Source organism: Rhinichthys klamathensis, unplaced genomic scaffold (genome assembly GCF_029890125.1).
Source record: "Rhinichthys klamathensis goyatoka isolate OS25496 unplaced genomic scaffold, OSU_Roscu_1.1 h1tg000579l_1, whole genome shotgun sequence".
Lineage (NCBI taxonomy): Eukaryota > Metazoa > Chordata > Actinopteri > Cypriniformes > Leuciscidae > Rhinichthys > Rhinichthys klamathensis.
The window spans coordinates 1,215,830-1,229,539 of record NW_026607043.1 but is presented as its reverse complement, the minus strand read 5'-3'; the positions used below and the strand labels follow the sequence as shown (position 1 = coordinate 1,229,539).

General features: G+C 37.8%; 1 protein-coding gene across 1 annotated transcript in view; it reads left to right on the top strand.

The window, feature by feature from the left end:
• Positions 1-13,710, top strand: part of mboat2b (membrane bound O-acyltransferase domain containing 2b) — a 32,764-nt gene continuing 19,054 nt past the window's right edge. The window contains exon 1 of the mRNA XM_056240103.1: positions 1-196. Within this exon, the coding sequence (XP_056096078.1) occupies positions 113-196 (84 nt within the window). The 5' untranslated portion in view covers positions 1-112. The remainder of the gene's footprint in view (positions 197-13,710) is intronic.

The following is a 13,710-nucleotide window of genomic DNA, read 5'->3' as shown; positions in this document are numbered from 1 at the left end:
AGCAACAGTCTCTCCAGAGGTGGATGTGGATGTGGATGTGTGGGTTTGAATCAGGGCGAACTGGGCAGCCTCTGTCATAGAGAACCGCACAGAACTAATACAATAGCGAAACATGGCTACTGAGACGATATCAGCCTGCACAGGATCCAGCTTACTACAGCCAATAAGCGAGATAACCAACCTTCCGTTAGATCAGGTACATTTCTGTTATTTCTATTTTATAAAATGAATACTGGAGGCACAAAACCCTCAATACAGCAGCTTTCATTGGCATCCAGGTCCTTCTACAAATCCTTTACAGGCTGTGCACGAAAACATTTGGTAAGAACAATGAAAACGTTGCATTTTTAATATTTCCTCTCGAAATTCATGACGTCTGACTGAGCAATCGCATATTTCCGTCGGATTGAGTTGATGGTGTGCTCATGAAATGTGTCATTTGCGGCGGTGAGGAAATGGATGATGAACTACTCGAGGATTTGAAAATGTGGAATTCAATTCATATACAACCTAGATTAATGTAGGCATACATAAGATACAGGGGAGAAAAAAACAGTATTCTGTGTCGGCACTTTTAAGGAAACGTCATGATGTTGCTACCCAAGGCAGTCTTTTTAAAGATGTTTCTTTGTGGTTATCTCTGTTTGCACAGGGCCATATATACTCACAAATTTTGGGCTTGGCCCTTTTATATATATATCTACACAAACATATGCACTCAAAAAATGGCTAAATACTAAGCTTTTAATTGTTTTAACAACAAATTATTGGTCAGGAAATTGGCAAACTTTAAGCGAATGCACTACTTAACAAGCCATTGCTGTTTCAGAAAAGCAGTTTTTGGGAGAATATGGGAAGTCGTGTGTGGGGTGATGCTCCAGAGCGATGTCTTTAAAAATCTGGTGAGAAATATAATAATAAATGCATCTCTGCCACAGTGAAGCATGGAGGAAGAGGTGTCATTGTGTGGGGAGGCTTTTTAGCTGCTGGTATTGGTAAGCTACTTTACTGGGAAAAGTCATTTAATGCATTAAAGTACTGGATAGTATTGCAGTATGGCTTGCTTCCCACAAAAGAAAAATTGTTATCTAAAGAGGAATGATCAAGATGTTATTTTTCAATAAGACAATGCTCCTGCCCAAATTGCAAAGACAAACAAATAGTGGCTTGAGAACAAGTCCATGAGGATCATGTTTTGGCCTGGTCAAAGGCCAGATTTGAACCCTATAGTGAATATCTGGTCTCACATTAAACTCAAATGAACTGGGAGACATTTTTCAACTACTCATGAACTGACTCTTCTTCCTGTAAAAAGCTGTCTGCAAGTTGGGGAAGGCTATTACATGCTAAGTTCCTTTGTGCAGTTCTTGCTAATTTCCTGACCAGTAATATGTGATTTAAATGGTTAGGACTCTTAAAAGACCACTAAATAGTTAGCCATTTTTTGGCTTGTCCCTTCTTCTTTGTTTTGCCCAGGGATGTGTATATATATATGAAATTTTGCTGCTCATAGTGCTACCTATCTAGATGGCCAAAAATCCTGTCTAATTATGCAGCGCACTCGATTTTGAAACGGCTATGTCACTGCATGTTCCACAGAGAATTGCAGCTTGTGTAAAAGTCGTGTTTTGAATCTGTGTTCTCTATAAGACATGACAAACAAACTTGAATAACTAGTGAAATCACATTACATGGTCATGTCTTTTTCTCCCAGGAAATATTGGAGCAATTTAAGTGTTTTAAGTGTTAGAGACATTCTATGCATTGATAAATATATCAAATAATTTCAAGTGAATGAAAGATTTGTTATCATGATAGACAGGAAAATCTATTAGGCCTACGTAACAAGCATTTACACCTTAAATGGTCTACTTTTATTGCTTTGTAAATTAGCCTGTACCAGTAGATGCAAAAAAAAGTTAAATAAAAAAAAAATACATGACCTAAGGTCAAGGACAAATGCTTGTTATGGAGGGTATGTCATATTATGAAGATATATGTTGATGGTGCTAATTATCTTTTTCACTAAAATGTATGACAATGGTAACAGACAATGTTAAATGGGGCTTTTTGTTTAAAAGCATTTCAGCCATGAGTAAATAATTTGTACTTAATTGAAACCAAATCCCATAGATTTTTTTATTGAAGGAGGGACACAGGCCATAGTTTTATGTAATATCTAAATATAATATCTAAATCATTGTAAAAAAAAAACTGTCCTTCACATTTTGAAAGTGTGGATTGGTCAGACACTGATATTGTGAAACCAAACCCCAGAATGGGCAAGAGTAGTGATTTATTACATTAAAGGCTATTTGATTTCTGTATGTTGGCTGCTATATTGATTTAGTACAGACAGTTGGACCTTAGTAAAGATATTTGAAGATATGGCGCTGTCTATGCTCATATTTTTATAGCAAAAAAAAGGCATACACAGTACTAACGCTCAAAAGTCTTGAGTTGGGTGACATTTTTCAAATGTTTTTAAATTTTTCTTATGCTCACCAAAGCTGCATTTATTTGATCAATGCAGTCAAAACAGCCATATTGCGATGTATTACAATTTAAAGTAACTTAACTTATTTATTTAATATATTTTAATTTATTCCTGTGATGGCAAAGCTGAATTTTCAGCAGCCATTACTCCAGTCTTCAGTGTCACATAATCCTTCAGAAATCATTCTATGCTGATTTGGTGATCAATAAACATTTCTTATTATTATCAGTATTGAAAACAGTTGTCACCCTGACCCTAATCTTTTTGAACGGTAGTGTAGACACTTTAGATGTAGGTTTGGTTGAAAAGTTAACTCCTCTAAGGTGTCTTGTTGATGGAGAATAACTCCGAAGTGAGAACAGACTGTAATGTGAGCAGAAATCGGCTAATGTTGCACTACCACTGCCAGACACTGGACTCCTGTTACACTTGGGTCTAAAAGAGAGAAAGTCTCTCATGCCTTGTGCAGTTTGTGGTTGGTTTGAATCAGACAGTTTCCTTCTGCAACAGAATGTCTAGTTAATTCTGTTCTGTTTGGTACACATTAGCTGCATTTCATCAGTGTTGTTGTCAGGTCACAGCAGGTCACCAGCATCAGTGTTTTAACGTTCACACGAAGAACATGCCATTTCACAGCCGTGGATCTTTGGGTCAAAAGGTCAAAGCCTAAATAAATTTGAAAAAATTTCCTCAGAATTTTGTGATCTTTGATTTAAGAATTCACCTTGCATTTATTATTATTATTATTATTATTGTTGACTCGTCCAGGAGTATATATTTGTTTGACCAATTCCAGATGGGAAACCTGTTTTTTTTATGTAATAATAATAGTAAGTAAGTGTATTCTGGGGTTGTACTATATATATCAGTGGTCGTATGTGTATATCGGTCGATAAATGTGACTTGTAGTTGTTTATATTGTTAGTGGTATCAGTTATTTTAACAGAATGCTCATAGGATAGGACTCACATTATTTAATTCATCCCACTTTTTGTTAAACATAAATAAAAATGAAATTTGAAACATGTAGACTTTTTTTGGTCTGTTTCTTTATTTTTTGTTACATTTGTGAAAGTTATATGCTATATTTATAAAATAAACTTTTATTAAAGAAAGTTGGCCTACATTTGTTACAATCTGTTTTATTATTATGCAGTTTTCCACGAAATAAACGCAAAAATCTAGACCTTTAAGATGATCATTTGCTGTTTTGTTTTGTAATAAGTCTCACAAAATGTATCACCTTCATATCAGCTTATGCATTGGATATCAGATTCAAAATATTATATCGGCCAAAATTGGTAAATACATAGTGTTTTCAGTGATCAATTAAATTTTTTAACCAAAATAGTTTATAATTTTATATAGTTGCCAATATTGTTTATCAAAAATAATACTAAAATGATTAGTATCGACCGAAATCTCCATCTCGGTGCGTTCCTGATGTATTCAATAATCAATTAAATTGTATCATTTAAAAATATTGATTTTATTTTAGTGTGATTTATTTTAACCACAATTGTAGGCCATTTATTGATAATTTGGCATTAAAAAAGTTATTGATATCAGACAAAATTTGCATATTGGTGCACCCCTGGTGTGTTCAATGATCAAGGATCACAATGCATGTTAACATTTTATGCTCTGCTTAACCATTTGACTGTGAGAGGTTTCGGTTTCTTGAGCTGAATGAATGGGTGAAGTCGAAGGCGGTGTTCTCATCAAACAATGCCACAATACCTGACTTTTGCTTAACAAAGACCTCTATGCCTCATTAATGCAAATGACACCTCTCTGTGTGTGTGTGTGTGTGTGTGTGTTATTGTGTGGGGCTCTAAATTCATTAGTCAGCTGTTGTGCACTACCTGATCTGTGGTGCCTTTGCCTGTTTGATTGAGTTCAGGGCTTACAGTAATAAATCATATGAAGTGCTGATCTCAGAGCATTTGCTCAACATGTGGATCTATATAGCAACTAACAACTTAAATAGGGCCCTATGAAATCCGTTTTATTTTTTCCCAAATTCCGTTTTATTTTTTCCCAAATTCCGTTTTAATTTTTGGGAATTCTTTTTTTTTTACCCTTTACTGTTATTTTAGTCATAAAAAGAGTGTGCTTTTAAAGTTAATGATTAAAATGTATACAAATAAAATAGGAATGACCTTAAATTACAGACATTTACTCAGTAGCCTTTTCAGGACAAATACTGCATGATGCCAAATGACACTGCACTCTTCAAGTAACAACAAAATATGGTTATGAGCTTTAAACTGTTCAGTAAAATAAATTATATTCGTTTAAAGTTTAAATAAAAGTCACACTCTGTCTCTCTCTCACCCAGTGTCGCTCGCGGAGTTCGCTTCGCTTTTGTCCATTCCGGCGCCTCATAGACAGACGCGGTGTGTGTGTGTATGTGAGAGAGACGCGTGAGTGATAGAGAGACGAAGGGAGAGCGGGGAAAGGAAATACAACGGAAAGAATACGCCGCGTGTTTTAAATAACGTAAAAAAATGAACGAAACGCAATATGTGGCGGCCGGAGTTGATTTTGTGGCCGCAAATTAGTCTATGTGTGTGAAAAACACTGCATAAAAGTCACGTGCGAACTGCTCGGCTCGGTACTGAGGGCTTATAGCGTCGAGTTTCTTAACTTTTTCGCCGAGGAAAGCAGAGCCATGGAGAGCCGCTTCGCCATGCTTTCATTGTTTTGATGCCGTCATTGGAGCTGAAATGACGGGAGGGGTTGTGTCGCCCAGATTTGCTTCCCCCGGTCTGCATTTTCACCAGACATACGTTCTTCTCCCAAACAAAAACAGAATTTCAATCCAAATATGTAAAATTCCACGAAATTCCGCGTTAACACTAGATTCCGCGTTATTTGTCCAATTCCGTAATTCCGTCCGCGATTCCGTGATCGCGGAAATCATAGGGCCCTACTTAAAGGGGTAGTTTACCAAAAAATAAAAATTTGCTGTTAATTTACTCGCCTTTAGGTGAGTTTTTTGTTTGTTTGTTGTTGTTGTCATTTTTGGGTTAACTATCCCTTTAAAATAAAACTGGTAGTTTTGAGTTGGATCTGATTTTTAACTTCTTAAAAAAGTCTGAACTCTGACAAGACCCTTTCTGAACAATACCGCGCCTGTGGGACAAACAAAGACAATCTTTTGGTCTCCCACAGGAGGAGGAAGCCTCTGTGCTCTTTGCTAATTACTCAAGGAGAGAACATTATTCCCATGGGTGTCCTGATAGAAACAATGCGGAGTCCAATAATTGATTTAAATCAGTGAGCTGATTTAGAGGCAGATTTGATTACATGTTTTTGAGGAAACAATAATTTACACTCTCAAATAATCAAACTCATCCTGGATGTTTAGGCTGTTCAGTGAGTCATGTGTTTCTTTGGATCCTAAATTGGCATGGTGCTCATTCGATTTGGAAAACGCTTGATCATTTGTCTTCATTGAGTAATGTGGAGCAGTGGGCTCTCTGCAGGCCGAGTATCTCACAAGAAGATGCAGATTAATTTAGCAGGTCTCCCGGGCATAAGAATCCTAGTGTGAAAGTGCTTTTTAGAGACTGCAGTTTACCCTGTTACTCAGCATTTTCACTCATGTGCTGGAGGAAAACAAATCCTTCCTCACGTTGCCACATTGCTATTTTCTGGATTACATAACAAATGAGGGCCATCCAAGAATTATGTGTGCAACCAAAGGTTGGCCTGAGAAATGCAAGAGACACTAAAAAACACTTCAAATACCCTTTAAAAAGTCAAAAACATTTAATCCAATAATAACATTTATAGAGACTGATTATACCAAAGGTTTTATATCATATTCATATACCATATTTATATCATTATTTAATGACGCCCGCTCATTTAAAGTTCATTTTAATAATATTTATTATTGTGTATTTTATTGATTTGTTGGATGACTAGTCAACCATTGTGACTCATCCATCCATAATTGTTTCATCTTTTAGTCCTTTAATGTTTAAGCATTTTGCAATTGTTAAAAATGGTTGGCTATAAAATGCCATTTTATCTCAAAGCGAGAAGTATTAAAGTATTTTGTAAAATGTTGTTTCATGAAATTTATTTTTCTGAAAGTTTTTATGGCCAATCCTCTCATGAAGAGCTCTGCAAATTTCTGTTAAATGTAATAATAAGATCATCTTCTGATCTATAACTGATGCTAAGTGCAAGCCAGGATAAGTGATATCCATTTCACTCCAATTCCAGTCCATTTCTAAGATGAATTAACCAACTTTTGCCTTTGTATACTAACCTCATTCGACCTTCATATCCCTGATGCGTTGTTTTGGAAGCTCTTGGAATGGTCCATCTCCTCCAGATTTTACCGTAGCTTCAAGGACTTATTATTATGTAATGGTTATCCTTACCTGCTCAGTTGACAGGAGCATGAGTGCTCCATGTGCATTAGCAGCACCAATAAATAATTGAGTATCTAATGCACTGTTTGGAGGAAGCACTTATTGCTCAAGAGCTATTTAATCATGGGATAACTTCTCGCCATGTAATTCCAATGCCATAGCCAAGGTCAGGTGTTTGATTAGGGAGATTAATGGGTTAAGTTTTGTAGAGCTCACCCTGCCACAGATGGTTCTTGCTTAGATGTTGTAACGATGGACCTTCGTGGATATGGAGCTGGTTTGAGAGGAGATTTCGAGAGGGAAAATATTCTTGCTCTATATCCATTATTCTGGCCAAAGTGTCCATGTAGAATAAAACAAATACAATTGGGGTTCAGTTGCATTCTCACTGCAGAGATATGAAAAATGATCCTTTGCTTTGATCTCCATAGAAGTGCTTGGTGTGGAAAGCAAATCAATCATCCAAATCGTGTGGCTTTTGACAGCTGAAAAGACTGATGACTGAAGCGGGCAGCTTTCATTCTGTACCTCAGTGTCCTTTTTTATTTTTAGGAGGACTGTGTCCTAGCAACAGGCTTCTCAAGAACTGCCACAAAAAGCCGACACACTTAAAGCAGCACTCAGTAAGAATTCCGTTTTTGTCAAACAGCGACCCCTAGAGTCGCTGTGGAGCACTTGTACTGTCGTGAATAGCACTCACGCAGAGATGGCTCGCACTCACGATCCCTATCGCCGGATCCCCTCCCCCTGTACACCGGTACCTGTTCAGTAGGATGGACGCTGTAACGAGTGGAAATAAGGTATGGCCCCTTTAAGAGCTGCGCGCGCCCAACACCACATGTATACGGCACCGGGTTATTTCTGTTTGATGCTCATTTTATCAGTTCTGTTTTTTTGCCGTAAAGCAATTCGTTACCTCGCGACGAAAAGTTGCGCCGGCCCAAAGTTGCAAGGGTGGTTTTGCGGCTCACAGGCACCAGGGGGGTGCGAGACGACCACCATTCAACACGAAATCAGTAATATAAACATTACAATGACTCCAAAGCTGTTTGGTTAAGGTAAAAAAGTTACTTAGTTCACCTTTAAAGCTGAATGTCTGCACCTCTAGTGACATTAAATGGAACTGCAAAATAGCGATTGTTTTTTTAAACAGATTTCCCAAATACTTTCCTTGTCTGTTATTGGTAGGCCAAGCAAATGCTCCCAAACTAAGGCATAAATGGCCTTAATTGAAGCATTAGTTATTCATAATCATAATCAACATTGATTTTTTTTCTTATCATACAGGACATTTAACATAAAACACATAAATACATCATGGTATGTGAAGTTTGGCTGAATATAGTTTCCCACTGTTGGCGCATACTAGCCATAATCTTGCCATCGCTTCTTTTCTTTGTTTTAAATACTTCATATTTATCTATTTCGGGTCCTGATTAGGAGACAACGAGCACATGAAGCTTTGTGCCGTGTTGCTTATATTTATCAAGCAGTAAAAACTCCCCTTCCGCGCCCAAAACAAGTCATCTGTGGATGAGAGTCCGATGCAAGGATTGCTGGATCAACATTGTCCTGCATGTCACGCACAATAAGTGGGATGAGAATTTTAGAATGACACCATGGCTGCGTCCCAATTCGGAGGCTGCATCCTTCAAAGGCTGATTGCGTCACAGCGGCCAGACTCGGGCTGTCTCAATTCGAAGGCTCCTTCAAAATGTGTCCTTCGTTTTGGATTTTTTTGAGAGAAATTGAACGCATTGTTAGGTTTCAGCTTACTCAAATATCTAATGATACAAATGTAAAAATAAAAAAATCTTTAAGGTGTTCAAATGTCCATGGTGAACATATTTAGACCGTTTGTGAACCGTGTTTTTTTTTTATATAAGAGTTTAAAATAACTTTTAAAAAAAAGTCCAGTACAAACGTTACTGTCACTCATCAACGGCAGTTGTCACAGTTCCTTGGCGACAATAACAATCCTATGTAGGCTAGACCGTCCCATTTAACAACGATTGGTCCGATCTTCGAAGGATGCAGCCTCTGAATTGGGACACACCTTATATTCAACAACTACATCTTATTCTGTGCCTAATTACGCCATTTTTACGTCATTGCACACATGCAATGTCTTATAGAACTGATTAGAAAAGGTTTAAACCACCCCTTACAATCCGAATTGACCCTTCGCTAAGCCACGCCCGAAAACCGCCACTGCCCAATCGTGGCTTAGCAACCGTAACTAGGCGCGGGAGGTCTGTCAAGCTTTCGAGCGAGGGAAACATGCCGACGCGTTGTGCGTATGGATTGTGCAAATCTGATACCCGGTATTCTAAAAGTTTGGACAGTGGGGTGGCATTTTTTTCTCTTCCCGAAACCTAAAAGCCAAAGGGGAGAAATCCCGGGCGTGGATCAAGCAGTGTGGAGACCCATTCACAACTAAATGTCGACAGGATAAAAAAAAAAAAAAAAACGCCTATTGCTTGGAAATAATGGTGGTTCTTCATAATGCATATATTTGAACGTAACATAAGACGATTAAAGGCAAGACGGAGGCTCACTGACATACTTTAAAATATGTTTCAGCATTTTGTTAATCGACGGCGGACGGCCTACTACGTTACCCCTGTAACTTTACCCCAATCCGATCGCGGCTCTCCCGGTGTTAGATTGATGGATAAACTGTTTGATTTGTAATTATTAGATTATTTTCACATTTCACTTACTCTGCTGTGCATGAACATAGCTGTTCAATTTGTGTGTTTCCCATTTGAATGGTCTGCTAAGGAGGCGGCTGCTACTTGCGCTGGGACCTAACGTTATAGGCTTTAGCTTCAATTTTGATGAAATTATTCTCTAATAAGTTGCATATTATGTCGTGGATATATCCCTCGAATGCATACTACTATGGAGGACCAACTCTACCATATTTAAAAATAAATACAGAAATAAATAAATGCTCAATAAAGAAATAAGCATATAATTAATTGCCCCAAAAAATACAATAAACAAATAAATGTAGGTAGAAATTAAATTATACAGTGATACATAAATGTGTATATCTCTTTTAATTAGCTTCTTTATTTATTCACCTTTGTAATAATTACCTTATTTATTTATTGTCCATTATAATCTTCAACTTTATTTATTAATTACTACTTTTTTAAGTATTTATTTATGTGCATGTTATAATGTTTTTGTCTGTTTTATTCTTCCTTTGTATTTTTGTACCCTATTTATTTCTTCAATCTATTTATTTCTGCCTATCGTTTCTACATTTCTGTATGCATTTCTGCCTCATTATGCAAATGAGGAGGGGCTGTGTCTTAAGGGGTCAACTTCTGCCCATAGAGAGCCTAAGTCCCTCCCCTCCGCTTCCGGCTCATGGGACCTTATTTCGGAAGAAATATGTATAGTAGTCAATGGCGAGAGACAACTTATCTTTTTATTCCGTCTGAACTGTGCCCTGAATTAGACATGAAGTTTGTCAATTTAAAATATAATTATGAAAGTCAAGAAAGTCGCAGTTTGTCATAAAACAAAAGAGTCACATTTAGTTTTATGTGAAAATCGCTCAATGAACTGTTACATCTCCCGGGAAGCGAAACAACGAGCGAGATCCGCTGCTCGTGTGTGTGCAGTCTGGTACAAAACACTCAGGCATGACGGCGTAACGTTACGATTATAACGTAAGACTATAGAACAAACAGACAGCTTCAGTAAAGTTAGCTGTATTCATTGAGAGAAAATGTGCGCCTTTTGGGTTTGTAGTCTTTTTAATTACGTATTTTCACAGTCTTATACCTCAACAGTTTGACAATCAGGGATGAGTTCCCTAACGAATATTAATGAGTATTCCCCTACCACCCTGCAAAAAAAAAAAGAAATCGCGGCCGGTGGCATGTAGATTCGACCGATGCAGTAAAATGCTAACCAACCAATGGGCAGAAGTTGACCCCTTAAGACACAGCCCCTCCTCATTTGCATAATGAGGCAGAAATGCATACAGAAATGTAAAAACGACAGGCAGAAATAAATAGCATTGAAGAAATAAATTGGGTAAAAAAATACAAAGGAAGAATAAAACAGACAAAAATATTATAACATACACATAAATAAATACTTCAAAAAATAAGTAATTAATAAATAAAGTTGAAGATTATAACGGACAATAAATAAATAAGGTAATTATTACAAAGGGAAATAAATAAAGAAGCTAATTAAAAGAGGTATATACATTTATGTCTCACTGTACAATTTAATTTCTACCTACATTTATTTGTTTATTGTATTTTTTGGGGGCAATTAATTGTATGCTTATTTATTTATTTTGAGCATTTATTTATTTCTGTATTTATTTTTAAATATGGTAGAGTTGGTCCTCCATATACTGCTGTCCCTTTTGTCTTGCTCTCTCAGATATTTCACTTGTTCGCCAAAAATTACTAAATATCTCCTTGGGAATGTCTGACACCGGTGCATTCACACTGTAATAGACGTGGCAGCCGCGAAAGCTTGACAGGCGTAGCAACAGTAACTAAGGAGGGGGGGGGCTTAGCGAAGGGTCAATTAAATTACAATCGAATTTGGCCACTTCATTCCGATTGACATGGTTAGCTACATGTGACTTTTTATTTCGGCTGTGCTACTAGAATGATTATAAAGGTATTATTAGGTTCTATGTAAATGCAGCTATTGTGTTACAAGCCCACAGTCAGACACCCACTGTCCTGTTTTTCTAAACACTAATTTTACAAGTCAGAGTACAAGGGAGGGAGAAATATTTACTTAGGCCTGGCCTTGTCATCCTGCACTTCTTTTTTACAAAACTATTGTATAACTTTTAATGTAACTTTTATACAACATTTGCTGCTTTGTTTTTGCTGACAGATATTGTTTCTTTTTTTTGTAGCACAACTGCGTTTTAGTTGTGAGTCAGCATGAAATTAATATTGACCCTGCCTATTTACTTAATCACTACATCCAGGGCTTGACATAAACACCCGCCAACCCGCCAAATGCGGGTGGATTTCAGCGTTGGCGTGTAACGCAGTAACTCCTACTAGCCACTTTGATGGGTTGAATTTTATATAATATACATATTTTTCAATTGTAGTCTTTTAAAAAGGCATCTGAAATAATAAACTAAGTGCAATCTAGTGTTGGCAGTAATATTGATTTTTCGATACATATTGATACTGAAATATCTGAAACTCTTCCGCAGAATATACAAAAGATACCAGCTGCGTGTTCTCGCTCTCTAATCTCTCCGACAGCAAGTTGACACACCAACCCTTTACTCACTCGTTTTATTTGCTCCGGATGAATATTGTTGGTGGTACAGGGCTTGAATTCTGGTGAGGGGTTGTGCGTATTGAGCACAATTTTACTCATTCCCGCAGATTTTGTGCTCACACCCAAAGTGCGTGCACTTAAAGTATATTGGCAATATAAAACAGTATAATGGGTCCGTGCGTCAGTTCTTAAAGTGACAGTAGCCAAATATACCGGCTGCCAAATTATGAGATGCTATTAAAAATATCTATATGGTAGTTAGTCCCCTATGGTATCGGTGTCCAAATTGTGGCCAGTGAAAATGCTGAGTGGCTAGTAACTTTGGAAAACCACTAGCCACAGTGGCTGGTGAGCAAAAAAGTTAATGTCAAGCCCTGACTACATCCCTCTGGACTTATTTCATTCTTCGTTGCATGTTTTTTTCCAAAGTTGACTGTCACAAATAACCAAAAACTGAACTTGGAAAAGACTTAATGGCTGATGTCACCAAGTACTTTTGACATCCCTTATTCTTTTATTCTTTCTCTGTATTCAGTCCATTTGATTTGTTCTGACAATGGAATCTTTTCACACAGTGTGATGATGATGCATTTCCACAGTTATTAACATTGGAAATTTAGCATCTCAGAGAAGGCCTTTTTTTCACTTTCTCCGCATCAGCTGAACTTGATGAATCTTCAGGATATTTCCAGCCAAGCCCAAGAACAGTTGTCTTGCCTCTGAGTCTCACATACAGAAAGAAATCGGATTTATCAGAATCTGTTGGTTTGGCAAATTCTCTGATGTAGCCAGCTTCAGCATGAGCTGTGGGGTGATGGGTTCGTCTGCACTGACACAGGAGACAAGGCACCAGGTAACCTGGACATAAAGGAGACTAGGAATGTAATGAGACGCATCAAGGATCATTCATTAAAGAAGATAGTGAGAGACAGAAAGAAAGAGAGGTCCAACTTTTCTGGCCAGCTTGCCTCATAACAGCAACACGTCAACATGGAGCACAGCAGTACAGACTCAGAGCTGCTAAGTTATTGATGGAGGTGAGCAGGTTCAAGGCTGTTATTTGAGTTCCTCATGTCACTTGTATATTGGATATACACTCACCGGCCACTTTATTAGGTACCCCATGCTAGTAACGGGTTGGACCCCCTTTTGCCTTCAGAACTGCCTCAATTCTTCGTGGCATAGATTCAACAAGGTGCTGGAAGCATTCCTCAGGGAGTTTGGTCCATATTGACATGATGGCATCACACAGTTGCCGCAGATTTGTCGGCTGCACATCCATGATGCGAATCTCCCGTTCCACCACATCCCAAAGATGCTCTATTGGGTTGAGATCTGGTGACTGTGGAGGCCATTTTAGTACAGTGAACTCATTGTCATGTTCAAGAAACCAATTTGAAATGATTAGAGCTTTGTGACATGGTGGAAGTAGCCATCAGAGGATGGGTACATGGTGGCCATAAAGGGATGGACATGGTCAGAAACAATGCTCAGGTAGGCCGTGGCATTTAAACGATGCCCAATTGGCAC